General features: G+C 54.3%; 2 protein-coding genes and 1 pseudogene across 3 annotated transcripts in view; 1 reads left to right on the forward strand and 2 right to left on the reverse strand.

Annotated features, from left to right (window-relative positions):
• LOC139232695 (profilin-1-like) overlaps positions 1-17,894 on the reverse strand; it is a 762,729-nt gene that overhangs the window by 63,175 nt on the left and 681,660 nt on the right. The window lies entirely within an intron of this gene.
• LOC139233011 (membrane progestin receptor epsilon-like) lies at positions 450-2,476 on the forward strand (annotated as a pseudogene).
• LOC139232687 (zinc finger MYND domain-containing protein 15-like) overlaps positions 12,213-17,894 on the reverse strand; it is a 30,348-nt gene continuing 24,666 nt past the window's right edge. Inside the window, exon 14 of the mRNA XM_070863156.1 lies at positions 12,213-12,393. Within this exon, the coding sequence (XP_070719257.1) occupies positions 12,213-12,393 (181 nt within the window). The remainder of the gene's footprint in view (positions 12,394-17,894) is intronic.

A 17,894-nucleotide genomic window follows, 5' to 3' on the forward strand; every position in this document is an offset into this window, starting at 1 on the left:
GGGGGGGGAGAGATTGCGCATTCTAGGGGGGTTTCCTGATTCTAGGGGTGGGGGTTCCGGATTGTAGAGGGGGGTCCCGGATTCTAGGGGGTGTTCCGGATTCTCGGGGGGGGGGTCCGGATTCGGTGGGGTTGGTTGCGGACTCTGGGACTGGTGCGGGGGGGGGGGGGGGTTGCGGATTCTAGAGGGGATTCCGGATTCTCGGGGTGGGGGTTCCAGATTGTAGAGGGGGGTCCCGGATTCTAGGGGGTGTTCCGGATTCTCGGGGGGGGGGTCCGGATTCGGTGGGGGGTGGTTGCGGATTCTAGAGGGGGTTCCGGATTGTAGAGGGGGGTCCCGGATTCTAGGGGGGTGTTCCGGATTCGGGGCGGACTCTGTGACTGGTGCGGGGAGGTGTTGCGGATTCTAGCGGGGATTCCGGATTTTGTTGGCCGGGGGGGGGGGGGGGGTGTTTGCGGTCTCGGGGTTTTGCGGGCTCCGGTCCCCATGTGCGGCTGCCGCCGGGGCTCGCTGCTCCGGACCCAGAGCCAGGTGCCGGCCCGGGTGACCGAGAGCTTCATCCTGAGCGGCTACCGGCTGCAGTATACCTTCGGTCAGTGCCTGCAGTCGGCCTTCCGGCCCACCAACGAGACGGGCAACTTCTGGACCCACTTCCTGGGGCTCTTCGTCTTCGCCTTCCACTTCGGCGAGCTGTTCGGCCAGGTGGGGAGCCGCAGCCCGCTGGAGCCCTTCTTCTACCCTATTGGACCTATTGTCTGGGCGTGTGCGGGCTGCTGGCCGTCAGCAGCATGGCTCACCTCTTCAACTCCATGTCCCTGCTCATCCGGGAGGTCTGCTTCTTCACCGACTACGGGACCATCAGCGTCTACACCGTGGGCTCCTCGCTGGCGTACTATTACTACATCTACCCCGGGGGTCTCCGGGCCGAGCTCCCGGGGGGCTGGTTCCAGAGCTGCTACATTCCCTCCGCCTGCCTGATCGCCCTGCTCTGCACCGTGTCCTGTTGCAACACTCGCAGCGTCTGGCGTCGGCACCGCTACCTGATCCGCACCTTGGTCTTCCTGCTGCCCTTCGCCGTGGCCTCGTCGCCCGTCTTCTACCGGCTGTGCACCGGCACCCAGGGCTCGGCCGCCACCCCGGCCCTCTTCGCCCGCCACTGCTTCTGGCTGCTGGCCTCGGCCCTCTTCAACGTCAGCAAGATCCCCGAGCGCCTGTCGCCGGGCCGCTTCGACATCGTGGGCCACAGCCACCAGTGGTTCCACTTCTGCACCTTCATGAGCATCCTGGACGAGCTGCACATGATCAAGGCCGAGCTGCGGGGGGCGGCGGCCGCGGCGGGGGCTCCGGCGCCGGGCGCACCACCGGCCCCCCACTTCCTGCCCACCTTCGGGGTGCTGCTGTGCCTCCAGTGCTGCACGGCCGCCGTCATCGCCTGGTTTTCGCTCCAGGCCCAGTCCGCCCACACCGCCTCCAAAATGAAGTAGGCTGCGATGGGCGAGTGCGTGTGAGCTGGTGTGTGTGAGTGAGTGTGAGCTGGTGTGTGTGTGTGAAATGGTGTGTGAGTGTGTCGCTGGGCGTATGAGAGAGTTAGTGTGTGAATGTATCCGAGTGTGTGTACCAGTGTGTGTGTGTGAGTGTGTCGCTGGGCGAATGTCAGAGAGTTAGTGTGTGAATGCATGTGAGTGTGTGTACCAGTGTGTGTGAGTGTGTCACTGGGCGTATGTCAGAGCATTAGTGTGTGAATGCATGAGTGTGTGTACCAGAGTGTTTGTGTGTGTGAGTGTGTCACTGGGCGTATGTCAGAGCATTAGTGTGTGAATGCATGAGTGTGTGTACCAGTGTGTTTGAGTGTGTGTGTGTGTGTCGCTGGGCGTATGTCAGAGCGTTAGTGTGTGTACCAGTGTGTGTGCGAGTGTGTCACTGGGCGTATGTCGGCGAGCTCGGGCTTAAAATCCGTTTGTTTGCGCCCGAGCACCACGCTGTTGGTGGTTCAGCAGCGACACTGTGTCAGTTAGCGCCGCGATCCCGAACTTCGCTCCTTTCGCCCGCCAGCAGTCAATATCGCGGTTGGAAGGCGGTAAAATTGAGGAGTCACCGCCTCAAAGCGGCTGCAATGAATTGTTAGGCTTAATTTAGCGTGTGAATGTGTCGGGGCGTGCGAGTGAGAGATACAGCGAGTGTGTCGGTGAGTTTTATCTTTCTGTCTCAATGCATGTTGATATGTAACAGGGCTGCACTGCTGTGGCTCCACAGTCTCTGCCAATTGCCCTCCCCCCAGTATCCGAGCCATTGCCCCCCACAGTGAATCGGGGAGGTGGCACTGGGCTACGTGGTCTGGACTGAGTGAACCCTGAACCCTGAACCTTGGACCCTAGACCCTGGACTACAGCTCTCGTCCCTGTGTGACATCAGTAAATATACCGAAAGGAATTGGATGTGCAGAGATTGAAAATCAATCATGGTTACAAGATAATGTACAGACTGAGAGCAAAGTATATCTCGATAATCATTAAATTATTTCTATGGAAAAGAAGCGGTGTGTGGTGGATGAGCTGGAGCAACAAGTGGGGGAGGGAAGGGTGCATGGCGAGCTATCACTTTCCGCACCATCACATTATAGATTCGCTGACAAAGGCAGATGGGTTTGAGCTGCACTGAGTGGGTGACGTCAGTGCCTATGAATAGCACCCAGCTGCATGCTAAACCCAGAGCAGGCACAGCAGGGTCACTGGCACAAGGGCACAGGACCGGAAACATCGCAGCCCCGACACAATCAGTCCCAGAATCAGCCGCCACACCATCACCAGCTTCCCGATTCCCGGTCACCGAGCGAAGCCCCCGACAAGACCCATCCGTGAAACTCAGCACCACGGCGGGACTCCGTCGCCTGGCCCAGGGAGAAACAGGGGCATGAGGACATGAAAAGGCCACAAACCAATCCCTGGACCGTGATGTCGCAGGAACTCCGAGAGGGCTGGAGTGCCTGTCCCAGGAGTGTTTGATGGGACAGTGTGGAGGGAGCTTTACTCTGTATCTAACTCCCTGTGCCTGCCCTGGGAGTGTTTGATGGGACAGTGTAGAGAGAGCTTTACTCTGTATCTAACCCCCTGTACCTGCCCTGGGAGTGTTTGATGGGACAGTGTAGAGGGAGCTTTACTCTGTATCTAACCCCATGCTGTACCTGCCCTGGGAGTGTTTGATGGGACAGTGTAGAGGGAACTTTACTCTGTATCTAACCCGTGCTGTACCTGCCCTGGGAGTGTTTGATGGGACAGTGTAGAGGGAGCTTTACTCTGTATCTAACCCCCTGTACCTGACCTGGGAGTGTTTGATGGAACAGTGTAGAGGGAGCTTTACTCTGTATCTGACCCCCTGTACCTGCCCTGGGAGTGTTTGATGGGACAGTGTAGAGGGAGCTTTACTCTGTATCTAACCCCCTGTACCTGACCTGGGAGTGTTTGATGGGGACAGTGTAGAGGGAGCTTTACTCTGTATCTAACCCGTGCTGTACCTGCCCTGGGAGTGTTTGATGGGGACAGTGTAGAGGGAGCTTTACTCTGTATCTAACCCGTGCTGTACCTGCCCTGGGAGTGTTTGATGGGACAGTGTAGAGGGAGCTTTACTCTGTATCTAACCCCTTGTACCTGCCCTGGGAGTGTTTGATGGGACAGTGTAGAGGGAACTTTACTCTGTATCTAACCCCATGCTGTACCTGCCCTGGGAGTGTTTGGTGAGGTAGAGAGGAAATCAGGCAGGGCTGCTGCTCCTGATCAGAGAGAGGGATGGGGTACTTGGGGGATGGGGTGAGTGGGGCAGTGGGGGTAATACCCAGGGAGCCGAGCCTGATATTGTATCTGGAATGTTGCTGTAGCCCAGGTTGTGTGAGCTTGTTGTGGAGATGCTATAGAAGAGGCAGCAATGAACTGCATCTGATAGAGCCCCATGGGCTGGATCACTGCCCTGCTGCAGATACCTGTGGGTCTTCTGTGGTCCTGTGAAACATGTTTTCACAAGATCTGGTCACACTTCGTCTAACTTATCTCTGTAATCGCCTCCAGCCCCACAACCCTCCGAGATCTCTGCGCTCCTCTAATTCTGGCCTCTTGAACATCCCCCGATTTCCGTCACTCCCCCATTGGTGGCCGTGCCTTCTATTGCCTGGACCCCAAGCTCTGGAACTCCCTCTCTAAACCTCCTGGCCTCGCCTCCTCCTTCAAGACTCCTAATTCTTCACTCAGAGAGTGGTGAACCTGTGGAATTCTCTACCACAGAAAGTTGTTGAGGCCAATTCACTAAATATATTCAAAAAGGAGTTAGATGAAGTCCTTACTACTAGGGGGATCAAGGGGTATGGCGAGAAAGCAGGGACGGGGTACTGAAGTTACATGTTCAGCCATGAACTCATTGAATGGCGGTGCAGGCTAGAAGGGCCGAATGGCCTACTCCTGCACCTATTTTCTATGTTTCTGAGACAATGTGTTGTTGAGAAGTCCACTTGTGAGAAATACATTGAAATAAACGAGGGGAAATAAATATCACAAGATTATTTCTCTGTGGGTGCTGACTTCCTGCTGAACAGTTTGTTACCGTTCCCCCCCCCCCTCTCTCTCTCTCTCTCTCTCTCTCTCTCTCTCTCTCTCTCTCTCTCTCTCTCTCTCTCTTCGTCTCTCTCTGTCTCCCCCTCTCCCTCTCCCTCTCCCTCTGTCTCTGTTTCTCCCTCTCCCCTTTCCTTTCCCTCTGTCTCTCTCTGGGCTGAATGGCTATCTATTTCGATCCCCTCCCCCTCCCTCTCTCTCCGTCTAGGCTGAGTGGCTGTGTATTTCATCCTCCCTCTCTTCCCCTCTCCCTCTCTGTCTCTCCCTCTCATTGCCCCCTCTCCCCCTCCCCCTCTTCCTCTCACTCCCTCCCTCTGTCTCCCTCCCCCCCTCCCTCCCTCTATCTCCCTGCCTCTATCTCCCTCCCCCCTCCCTCCCTCTATCTCCCTCCCCCCTCCCTCCCTCTATCTCCCTCCCCCCCTCCCTCCCTCTATCTCCCTCCCCCCCTCCCTCCCTCTATCTCCCTCCCCCCCTCCCTCCCTCTATCTCCCTCCCCCCTCCCTCCCTCTATCTCCCTCCCCCCTCCCTCCCTCTATCTCCCTCCCCCCTCCCTCCCTCTATCTCCCTCCCCCCTCCCTCCCTCTATCTCCCTCCCCCCTCCCTCCCTCTATCTCCCTCCCCACTCCCTCCCTCTATCTCCCTCCCCCCTCCCTCCCTCTATCTCCCTCCCCCCTCCCTCCCTCTATCTCCCTCCCTCTATCTCCCTCCCCCCTCCCTCCCTCTATCTCCCTCCCCCCTCCCTCCCTCTATCTCCCTCCCCCCTCCCTCCCTCTATCTCCCTCCCTCCCCCCTCCCTCCCTCTATCTCCCTCCCCCCTCCCTCCCTCTATCTCCCTCCCCCCTCCCTCCCTCTATCTCCCTCCCCCCTCCCTCCCTCTATCTCCCTCCCCCCTCCCTCCCTCTATCTCCCTCCCCCCTCCCTCCCTCTATCTCCCTCCCCCCTCCCTCCCTCTATCTCCCTCCCCACTCCCTCCCTCTATCTCCCTCCCCCCTCCCTCCCTCTATCTCCCTCCCCCCTCCCTCCCTCTATCTCCCTCCCTCTATCTCCCTCCCCCCTCCCTCCCTCTATCTCCCTCCCCCCTCCCTCCCTCTATCTCCCTCCCCCCTCCCTCCCTCTATCTCCCTCCCCCCTCCCCTCCCTCTATCTCCCTCCCCCCTCCCTCCCTCTATCTCCCTCCCCCTCTCCCTCCCTCTATCTCCCTCCCCCCTCCCTCCCTCTATCTCCCTCCCCCCTCCCTCCCTCTAACTCCCTCCCCCCTCCCTCCCTCTATCTCCCTCCCCCTCCCTCCCTCTATCTCCCTCCCCCCCTCCTTCCCTCTATCTCCCTCCCCCCTCCCTCCCTCTATCTCCCTCCCCCCTCCCTCCCTCTATCTCCCTCCCCCTCACTCCCTCTATCTCCCTCCCCCCTCACTCCCTCTATCTCCCTCCCCCCTCCCTCCCTCTATCTCCCTCCCCCTCCCTCCCTCTATCTCCCTCCCCCCTCCCTCCCTCTATCTCCCTCCCCCTCCCTCCCTCCCCCCTCCCTCCCTCTATCTCCCTCCCCCTCCCTCCCTCTATCTCCCTCCCCCCTCCCTCCCTCTATCTCCCTCCCCCCTCCCTCCCTCTATCTCCCTCCCCCCTCCCTCCCTCCCTCTATCTCCCTCCCCCCTCCCTCCCTCCCTCTATCTCCCTCCCCCCTCTCTCCCTCCCTCTATCTCCCTCCCTCTATCTCCCTCCCTCTATCTCCCTCCCTCTATCTCCCTCCCCCCTCCCTCCCTCTATCTCCCTGCCCCCTCCCTCCCTCTATCTCCCTCCCTCTATCTCCCTCCCTCTATCTCCCTCCCTCTATCTCCCTCCCTCTATCTCCCTCCCTCTATCTCCCTCCCTCTATCTCCCTCCCTCTATCTCCCTCCCTCTATCTCCCTCCCTCTATCTCCCTCCCTCTATCTCCCTCCCTCTATCTCCCTCCCTCTATCTCCCTCCCTCTATCTCCCTCCCTCTATCTCCCTCCCCCCCTCCCTCCCTCTATCTCCCTCCCCCCTCCCTCCCTCTATCTCCCTCCCCCCTCCCTCCCTCTATCTCCCTCCCCCCTCCCTCCCTCTATCTCCCTCCCCCCTCCCTCCCTCTATCTCTCTCTCTCTGGGCTCAGTGGCTGAGTATTTCGATGTGTCTTTGCGGGTTGACACCTGCACCATCTCTTGCTCACAGCAGGTGCCTGCTCCTGGCACTGTGTGTGCGCGCGTGTGCCTTAAATTATTTATGGAGCATGAATACCATGAATCGATGATCACCTTTCACTCTATTGTAGTGAAGTCTGCTGTGTCCAGACCACAATAACACACAGGGAGGGGAGGGGAGAGGAGGCAATATTTTGAGAAGAATTAGTTCCTGGGATGTGGGCGTCTCTGGCGAGGTCCAGCATTTATTGCCCATCCCTAATTGCCCCTTGAAAAGATGGTGGTGAGCCGCCTTCTTGAACCGCTGCAGTCCCGTGTGGTGAAGGTGCTCCCGCAGTGCTGTTAGGGAGGGAGTTCCAGGATTTTGACCCAGCGACCATGAAGGAACGGCCGATATATTTCCAAGTCGGGATGGTGTGTGACTCGGGAGGGGATCGTGGAGATGGTGGTGTTCCCATGGGCCTGCTGCCCTTGTTCTAGGGGGTAGAGGTCGTGGGTTTGGGAGGTGCTGCCGAAGAAGCCTTGGCAAGTTGCTGCAGTGTATCTTGTAGATGGTACACACTGCAGCCAGGGGGCGCCGGTGGTGGAGGGAGTGAATGTTGAAGGTGGTGGGTAACGTGCCGATCAAGCGGGCTGCTTTGTCCTGGATGGTGTCGAGCTTCTCGAGTGTTGGAGCTGCTCTCATCCAGACAAGTGGAGAGTGTTCCATCACACTCCTGACTTGTGCCTTGTAGATGGTGGAAAGGCTTTGGGGAGTCAGGAGGTGAGACATAGAAACATAGAAAATAGGTGCAGGAGTAGGCCATTTGGTCCTTCAAGCCTGCACCACCATTCAATATGATCATGGCTGATCATGCAACTTCAGTACCCCATTCCTGCTTTCTCTCCATACCCCTTGATTCCTTTAGCCATAAGGGCCACATCTAACTCCCTTTTGAATATATCTAATGAACTGGCCTCAAAAACTTTCTGTGGTAGAGAATTCCACAGGTTCACCACTCTCTGAGTGAAGAAGTTTCTCCTCATCTCGGTCCTAAATGGCTTACCCCTTATCCTTAGACTGTGACCCCTGGTTCTGGACTTTCCCAACATCGGGAACATTCTTCCTGCATCTAACCTGTCCCATCCCGTCAGAATGTTATATGTTTCTATGAGATCCCCTCTCATTCTTCTAAATTCCAGTGAATATAAGCCTAGTCGATCCAGTCTTTCTTCATATGTCAGTCCTGCCATCCCAGGAATCAGTCTGGTGAACCTTCGCTGCACTCCCTCAATAGCAAGAATGTCCTTCCTCAGATTAGGAGACCAAAACTGCACACAATACTCAAGGTGTCGTCTCACACAGGACAGACTCCTCCTGTGCTGTGAGGTGGGGACAGAGATCGGTAGAAGCAGGGGGTGTAATGACAGCCTGAATATTGTGGTCAAGGGGTGTGGGTGGAGCAAAGGGTTAAAAGCTGAATGTTGCTGAGGAATCCTGGTGTAGCTGGGTTTGCAAAGAAGTTTCTTTTCCTCTGGCTGACCTGCGGAGGATCTGTGCAGTGACACAGGAGGAAACGAAAGTGCGGCCGAGACGATCACAGAGAGTGACGGCTTCGTAAAACTCGGCCACTTCTGTTCCTGTAACTCACTATCGGGTCACTACCCAGACACAACCCCTCACACACAGCTCGGGTATAGGGTCACTACCCAGACACAACCCCTCACACACAGCTCGGGTATAGGGTCACTACCCAGACACAGACCCTCTCACACAGCTCGGGTATAGGGTCACTACCCAGACACAGACCCTCACACACAGCTCGGGTATAGGGTCACTACCCAGACACAGACCCTCACACACAGCTCGGGTATAGGGTCACTACCCAGACACAGACCCCCTCACACAGCTCGGGTATAGGGTCACTACCCAGACACAGACCCTCACACACAGCTCGGGTATAGGGTCACTACCCAGACACAGACCCCCTCACACAGCTCGGGTATAGGGTCACTACCCAGACACAACCCCTCACACACAGCTCGGGTATAGGGTCACTACCCAGACACAGACCCTCACACACAGCTCGGGTATAGGGTCACTACCCAGACACAGACCCTCACACACAGCTCGGGTATAGGGTCACTACCCAGACACAGACCCTCACACACAGCTCGGGTATAGGGTCACTACCCAGACACAGACCCTCACACACAGCTCGGGTATAGGGTCACTACCCAGACACAGACCCTCACACACAGCTCGGGTATAGGGTCACTACCCAGACACAACCCCTCACACACAGCTCGGGTATAGGGTCACTACCCAGACACAGACCCTCACACACAGCTCGGGTATAGGGTCACTACCCAGACACAGACCCCCTCACACAGCTCGGGTATAGGGTCACTACCCAGACACAACCCCTCACACACAGCTCGGGTATAGGGTCACTACCCAGACACAGACCCTCACACACAGCTCGGGTATAGGGTCACTACCCAGACACAGACCCTCACACACAGCTCGGGTATAGGGTCACTACCCAGACACAGACCCTCACACACAGCTCGGGTATAGGGTCACTACCCAGACACAGACCCTCACACACAGCTCGGGTATAGGGTCACTACCCAGACACAACCCCTCACACACAGCTCGGGTATAGGGTCACTACCCAGACACAGACCCTCACACACAGCTCGGGTATAGGGTCACTACCCAGACACAACCCCTCACACACAGCTCGGGTATAGGGTCACTACCCAGACACAACCCCTCACACACAGCTCGGGTATAGGGTCACTACCCAGACACAGACCCTCACACACAGCTCGGGTATAGGGTCACTACCCAGACACAGACCCTCACACACAGCTCGGGTATAGGGTCACTACCCAGACACAACCCCTCACACACAGCTCGGGTATAGGGTCACTACCCAGATAGAGACCCTCACACACAGCTCGGGTATAGGGTCACTACCCAGACACAGACCCTCACACACAGCTCGGGTATAGGGTCACTACCCAGACACAGACCCTCACACACAGCTCGGGTATAGGGTCACTACCCAGACACAGACCCTCACACACAGCTCGGGTATAGGGTCACTACCCAGACACAACCCCTCACACACAGCTCGGGTATAGGGTCACTACCCAGACACAGACCCTCACACACAGCTCGGGTATAGGGTCACTACCCAGACACAACCCCTCACACACAGCTCGGGTATAGGGTCACTACCCAGACACAGACCCTCACACACAGCTCGGGTATAGGGTCACTACCCAGACACAGACCCCCTCACACAGCTCGGGTATAGGGTCACTACCCAGACACAACCCCTCACACACAGCTCGGGTATAGGGTCACTACCCAGATACAGACCCTCACACACAGCTCGGGTATAGGGTCACTACCCAGACACAGACCCTCACACACAGCTCGGGTATAGGGTCACTACCCAGACACAGACCCCCTCACACAGCTCGGGTATAGGGTCACTACCCAGACACAGACCCTCACACACAGCTCGGGTATAGGGTCACTACCCAGACACTGCCCCTCACACACAGCTCGGGTATAGGGTCACTACCCAGACACAGACCCTCACACACAGCTCGGGTATAGGGTCACTACCCAGACACAGACCCTCACACACAGCTCGGGTATAGGGTCACTACCCAGACACAGACCCCCTCACACAGCTCGGGTATCGGGTCACTACCCAGACACAGACCCCCTCACACAGCTCGGGTATAGGGTCACTACCCAGACACAGACCCCCTCACACAGCTCGGGTATCGGGTCACTACCCAGACACAGACCCTCACACACAGCTCGGGTATCGGGTCACTACCCAGACACAGACCCTCATACACAGCTCGGGTATAGGGTCACTACCCAGACACTGCCCCTCACACACAGCTCGGGTATAGGGTCACAACCCAGACACAGACCCTCACACACAGCTCTGGTATAGGGTCACTACCCAGACACAGACCCTCACACACAGCTCGGATATAGGGTCACTACCCAGACACTGCCCCTCACACACAGCTCGGGTATAGGGTCACTACCCAGACACAGACCCTCACACACAGCTCGGGTATAGGGTCACTACCCAGACACAGACCCTCACACACAGCTCGGGTATAGGGTCACTACCCAGACACAGACCCTCACACACAGCTCGGGTATAGGGTCACTACCCAGACACAGACCCTCTCACACAGCTCGGGTATAGGGTCACTACCCAGACACAGACCCTCACACACAGCTCGGGTATAGGGTCACTACCCAGACACAGACCCCCTCACACAGCTCGGGTATAGGGTCACTACCCAGACACAGACCCTCACACACAGCTCGGGTATAGGGTCACTACCCAGACACAGACCCTCACACACAGCTCGGGTATAGGGTCACTACCCAGACACAGACCCTCACACACAGCTCGGGTATAGGGTCACTACCCAGACACAGACCCTCACACACAGCTCGGATATAGGGTCACTACCCAGACACTGCCCCTCACACACAGCTCGGGTATAGGGTCACAACCCAGACACTGACCCTCAGACATAGCTCAGGTATAGTGTCACTACCCAGACACTGCCCCTCATATACAGCTCGGGAATAAGAACATAAGAAATAGGATCAGGAGTCGGCCATTCGGCCCCTCAAGCCTGCTTCACCCTTCAATGAGATCATGGCTGATCACTGACCTCAACTCCACTTTCCCGCCCGATCCCCATATCCCTTGATCCCCTTAATATCCATAAATCTATCGATCACAGCCTTGAATATACTCAACGACTAAGCCTCCCCAGCCCTCTGGGGCCAGAAAATTCCAAAGATTCACCACCCTCTGAGTGAAGAAATTCTTCCTCATCTCAGTCCTAAATGGCCGACCCCTTATCCTGAGACTGTGACCCCCTGGTTCTAGACTCCCCAGCCCGGGGGAAACATCCTCCCTGCATCTACCCTGTCAATCCCCCTCAGAATCTTATATGTTTCAATGAGATCACCTCTCATTCTTCTAAACGCGAGGGAATATGGGCCCAGTCTGCTCAATCTCTCCTCATAGGACAGTCCTGCCATCCCAGGAATCAGTCTGGTGAACCTTCGTTGCACTCCCTCTATGGCAAGTATATCCGTCCCTCTATGGCAAGTATATCCGTCCTTGGGTAAGGAGACTCAAACTGTGCACAGTACTCCAGGTGTGGTCTCACCAGGGCCCTGTATTGTTGTGGTAAAATGTCTTTACTGTTGTACTCAAATCCCCTTGTAATACAGGCCAACATACACAGGCCCCTCAAACACAGCACGGGCATACAGGCATTCCGTGCAATCCAATGCTTCCTATACCAGTGTTTTTCTTAAACAAATAAATTGCTACCTGAGAATTGTAAAGGATTTTTAATGCGATTCTCTGCGGTAATCAATAATACAATATTGCCAGTGAAGAGGCCATTCATTTCCTGCGTCGATGGTTGCCTCGTTTCCTGTCCTTCTTCCTGCGGCTGGTGTCCAGGATCTCCTGCAGGGGGTTGGGGAGGGGCTCGCTGGGGGGCAGCGGGGTGGGCGGGGCCTGCTGGCGGCTGGTTACTGCGTTCGCCTTGTACACCAGGTGGAAGAGGTAAGCGTTGGAGTACCTGAGGGACAGAGAAACATTCATCAGCAGAGTCACAGGGGGAGTGTGTGACGGGACAGTGTAGAGGGAGCTTTACTCTGTATCTAACCCCCTGTACCTGCCCTGGGAGTGTGTGACGGGACAGTGTAGAGGGAGCTTTACTCTGTATCTAACCCCCTGTACCTGCCCTGGGAGTGTTTGATGGGACAGTGTAGAGGGAGCTTTACTCTGTATCTAACCCCGTGCTGTACCTGCCCTGGGAGTGTGTGACGGGACAGTGTAGAGGGAGCTTTACTCTGTATCTAACCCCCTGTACCTGCCTGGGAGTGTTTGATGGGACAGTGTAGAGGGAACTTTACTCTGTATCTAACCCCCTGTACCTGCCTTGGGAGTGTTTGATGGGACAGTGTAGAGGGAGCTTTACTCTGTATCTAACCCCGTGCTGTACCTGCCCTGGGAGTGTTTGATGGGACAGTGTAGAGGGAACTTTACTCTGTATCTAACCCATGCTGTACCTGCCCTGGGAGTGTTTGATGGGACAGTGTAGAGGGAGCTTTACTCTGTATCTAACCCCCTGCACCTGCCCTGGGAGTGTTTGATGGGACAGTGTAGAGGGAGCTTTACTCTGTATCTAACCCCGTGCTGTACCTGCCCTGGAAGTGTTTGATGGGACAGTGTAGAGGGAGCTTTACTCTGTATCTAACCCTGTGCTGTACCTGCCCTGGGAGTGTTTGATGGGACAGTGTAGAGGGAGCTTTACTCTGTATCTAACCCCGTGCTGTACCTGCCCTGGGAGTGTTTGAGTAGGCCATTCGGCCCTTTGAGCCTGCACCACCATTCAATAACATTATGGCTGATCATTCCCTCAGTACCCCTTTCCTGCTTTCTCTCCATACCCCTTGATCCCTTTAGCCGCAAGGGCCATATCTAACACCCTCTTGAATATATCCAATGAACTGGCATCAACAACTCTCTGCGGCAGGGAATTCCACAGGTTAACAACTCTCTGAGTGAAGTAGTTTCTCCTCATCTCAGTCCTAAATGGCCTACCTCTTATCCTAAGACTGTGATCCCTGGTTCTGGACTTCCCCAACATCGGGAACATTCTTCCCGCATCTAACCTGTCCAGTCCCGTCAGAATCTTATACGTTTCTATGAGATCCCCTCTCATCCTTCTAAACTCCAGTGAATAAAGGCCCAGTTGATCCAGTCTCTCCTCATATGACAGTCCAGCTATCCCTGGAATCAGTTTGGTGAACCTTCGCTGCACTCCCTCAATAGCAAGAACGTCCTTCCTCAGATTAGGAGACCAAAACTGAATACAATATTCCAGGAGAGGCCTCACTAAGGCCCTGTACAACTGCAGTAAGACCTCCCTGCTCCTATACTCGAATTCCCTTGCTATGAAGGCCAACATACCATTTGCCTTCTTCACTGCCTGCTGTACCTGCATGCCAATTTTCAATGACTAATGAACCATGACACCCAGATCTCGTTGCACCTCCCTTTTTCTAATCTGCCGCCATTGAGATAATATTCTGCCTTCGTGTTTTTGCTCCCAAAGTGCATAACCTCACATTTATCCATGCATTTGCCCACTCACCTAACCTGTCCAAGTCACCCTGCAGCCTCTTAGCATCCTCCTCACAGCTCACACCGCCACCCAGTTTCGTGTCATCTGCAAACGTGGAGATACTACACTCAATTTCTTCATCCAAATCATTGATGTATATTGTAAAGAGCTGGGGTCCCAGCACTGAGCCCTGCGACACCCCACTAGTCACTGCTTGTCATTCTGAAAAGGACCCATTTATCCCGACTCTCTGCTTCCTGTCTGCCAACCAGTTCTCTATCCACGTCAGTACATTACCCCCAATACCATGCGCTTTGATTTTGCACACCAATCTCTTGTGCGGGACCTTGTCAAAAGCCGTTTGCAAGTCCAAATACACCACGTCCACTGGTTCTCCCTTGTCCACTCTGCTAGTTACATCCTCAAAAAATTCCAGAAGATTCGTCAAGCATGATTTCCCGTTCATAAATCCATGCTGACTTGGATCGATCCTGTCACTGCTTTCCAAAAGTGCTGCTATTTCATCCTTAATGACTGATTCCAACATTTTCCCCACCACTGATGTCAGGCTAACTGGTCTATGATTACCCATTTTCTCTCCCTCCCTTTTTAAAAAGTGATGTTACATTAGCTACCCTCCAGTCCATAGGAACTGATCTCGAGTTGATAGACTGTTGGAAAATGATCACCAATGCATCCACTATTTCTGGGGCCACTTCCTTAATTACTCTGGGATGCAGACTATCAGGCCCCATGGATTTATCGGCCTTCAATCCCATCAATTTCCCCAACACAATTTCCCGCCTAATAAGGATATCCTTCAGTTCCTCTTTCTCAATAGGCCCACTGTCCCCTAGTACATTCGGAAGGTTATTTGTGCCTTCCTTCGTGAAGACAGAACTGAAGAAGTTGTTCAATTGATCTGCCATTTCTTTGTTCCTCATTATAAATTCACCTGAATCCGACTGCAAGGGACCTACATTTGTCTTTACTAATCTTTTTCTCTTCACATATTTATAGAAGCTCTTGCAATCAGTTTTTATGTTCCCTGCAAGCTTCTTCTCGTACTCTAGTTTCCCCCTCTTAATTAAACCCGTCGTCCTCCTCTGTTAAATTCTAAATTTCTCCCAGTCCTCAGGTTTGTTGCTTTTTCTAGCCAATTTATATGTCTCTTCCTTGATTTTAACACTATCCTTAATTTCCCTTTTGTTAGCCACAGTTAAGCCACCTTCCCTGTTTTATTTTTACTCCAGACAGGGATGTACAATTGCTGAAGTTCATCCATGTGATCTATAAATGTTTGCCATTGCCTATCCACCGTCAACCCTTCAAGTATCCTTTGCCAGTCTATTCTAGCCAATTCACGCCTCATACCGTCGAAGTTACCTTTCCTTAAGTTCAGGACCCTAATTTCCGAATTAACTGTGTCACTCTCCATCTTAATAAAGAATTCTACCATATTATGGTCACTCTTCCCCAAGGGGCCTCGCACAACAAGATTGCTAATTAGTCCCTTCTCATTACACATCACCCAGTCGAGGATGGCCAGCTTTCTGGTTGGTTCCTCGACATATTGGTCTAGAAAACCATCCCTAATACACTCCAGGAAATCCTCCTCCACTGCATTGCTACCAGTTTGTTTAGCCCAATCAATATGTAGATTAAAGTCGCCCATGACAACTGCTGTACATTTATTGCACACATCCCTTATTTCTTGTTTGATGCTGTCCCCAACCTCACTACTACTGTTTGGTGGTCTATACACAACACCCACTAGCATTTTCTGTCCTTTGGTATTCTGCAGCTCCATCCATACCAATTCCACATCATCCAGGCTAATGTCCCTCCTTACTATTGCATTAATTTCCTCTTTAACCAGCAACGCCACCCCGCCTCCTTTTCCTTTCTGTCTATCCTTCCTAAATGTTGAATACCCCTGGATGTTGAGTTCCCAGCCTTGGTCACCCTGGAGCCATGTCTCAGTGATGCCAATTACATCATACCCGTTAACTGCTATCTGCGCAGTTAATTTGTCCACCTTATTACGAATACTCCTCGCATTGAGGCACAGAGCCTTCAGGCTTGTCTTTTTTGAATTTTGCTGTAATGTGGCCCTTTTTGTTTTTTGCCTTGGGTTTCTCTGCCCTCCACTTTTACTATTCTCCTTTCTATCTTTTGCTTCTGACTCCATTTTATTTCCTTCTGTCTCCCTGCATAGGTTCCCATCCCCCTGCCATGTTAGTTTAACTCCTCCCCAACAGCGCTAGCAAGCACTCCCCCTAGGACATTGGTTCCGGTCCTGCCCAGGTGCAGACCGTCCGGTTTGTACTGGTCCCACCTCCCCCAGAACTGGTTTCAATGTCCCAGGAATTTAAATCCCTCCCTCTGCACCACTCCTCAAGCCACGTATTCATCCGAGCTATCCTGCGATTCCTACTCTGACTAGCACGTGGCACTGGTAGCAATCCTGAGATTACTACTTTTGAGGTCCTACTTTTTAATTTAGCTCCTAGCTCCCTAAATTCGTCTCGTAGGACCTCATCCTGTTTTTTACCGATATCGTTGGTACCTATATGCACCACGACAACTGGCTGTCACCCTCCCTTTTCAGAATGTCCTGCACTCGCTCCGAGACATCCTTGACCCTTGCACCAGGGAGGCAACATACCATCCTGGAGTCTCGGTTGCGGCCACAGAAACGCCGATCTATTCCCCTTACAATTGAATCCCCTATCACTATCGCTCTCCCACTCTTTTTCCTGCCCTCCTGTGCAGCAGAGCCACCCACGGTGCCATGAACTTGGCTGCTGCTGCCCTCCCCTGATGAGCCATCCCCCTCAACAGTACCCAAAGCGGTGTATCTGTTTTGCAGGGGGATGACCGCAGGGGATTCCTGCACTATGTTCCTTGCACTGCTCTTCCTGTTGGTCACCCATCCCCTATCTGGCTGTGGACCCTTTACCTGCGGTAAGACCAACTCACTACACGTGCTATTCACGTCATTCTCAGCATCGTGGATGCTCCAGAGTGAATCCACCCGCAGTTCCAGTGCCGCAACGCGGTTCGTCAGGAGCTGGAGGCGGATACACTTCCCGCACACGTAGTCGTCAGGGACACCGGAGGAGTCCCTGACTTCCCACATAGACGGGGCAGTGTAGGACACGGGGCGTCACAGTTTTGGATGAGGTGAAGTTCACGGAGGGTGGAAGGTAGGGGGCTGGTTCGGGGAGTTTTGGAATAGTCGAGTCTGGAGGTAACAGAGGCACGGATGAGGGTTTGAGCAGAGCTGGGCTGGGCGGGGCGGAGACAGAGACAGGCTGCAGTGAGGGCTCGGGCAGTGAGCAATGCGATTGAGCATCGCAGGACTGCTGACGGATTGGGAATGTGAGTGCAGCACTGGTGAATTTTCCAGGAATCAGCACTGCTGTGAAATGCTCATATATAATGCAAGAGGCCAGTTATAGATAGCCCTGGGTCACTCAGGCTGCTGTCAAAGTATTCTCAGTCTCCCCCTGCACTCGCTGCACACAATCTGCACCCCTCACTCACTCACTCTCTCCCACACTCACTCTCTCCCACACTCACTCTCTCCCACACTCACTCTCTCCCACACTCACTCTCTCCCACACACTCCCTCACTCACACACACACAGGAACAGGAGGAGGCCATTCAGCCCCTCGAGCCTGTTACACAGGAACAGGAGGAGGCCCATTCGGCCCCTCGAGCCAGTTACACAGGAACAGGAGGAGGCCCATTCAGCCCCTTGAATCTGTTGCACCATTCGATTAGATCAGGGAGAATTACATTTACCTGCCTTCGTTCGATAACCAATAATACCCTTGCTCAACGAATGGACCAAAGGGTTGGGAGTGGAGAGAGAGACACTGACGGAGGGGAGATGGATGGACAGACATTTAGATGGGTCTCAGTCACTGATGAACAGTTTTGA

Source organism: Pristiophorus japonicus, chromosome 20 (genome assembly GCF_044704955.1).
Source record: "Pristiophorus japonicus isolate sPriJap1 chromosome 20, sPriJap1.hap1, whole genome shotgun sequence".
In the NCBI taxonomy this organism is placed as follows: Eukaryota; Metazoa; Chordata; class Chondrichthyes; family Pristiophoridae; genus Pristiophorus; species Pristiophorus japonicus.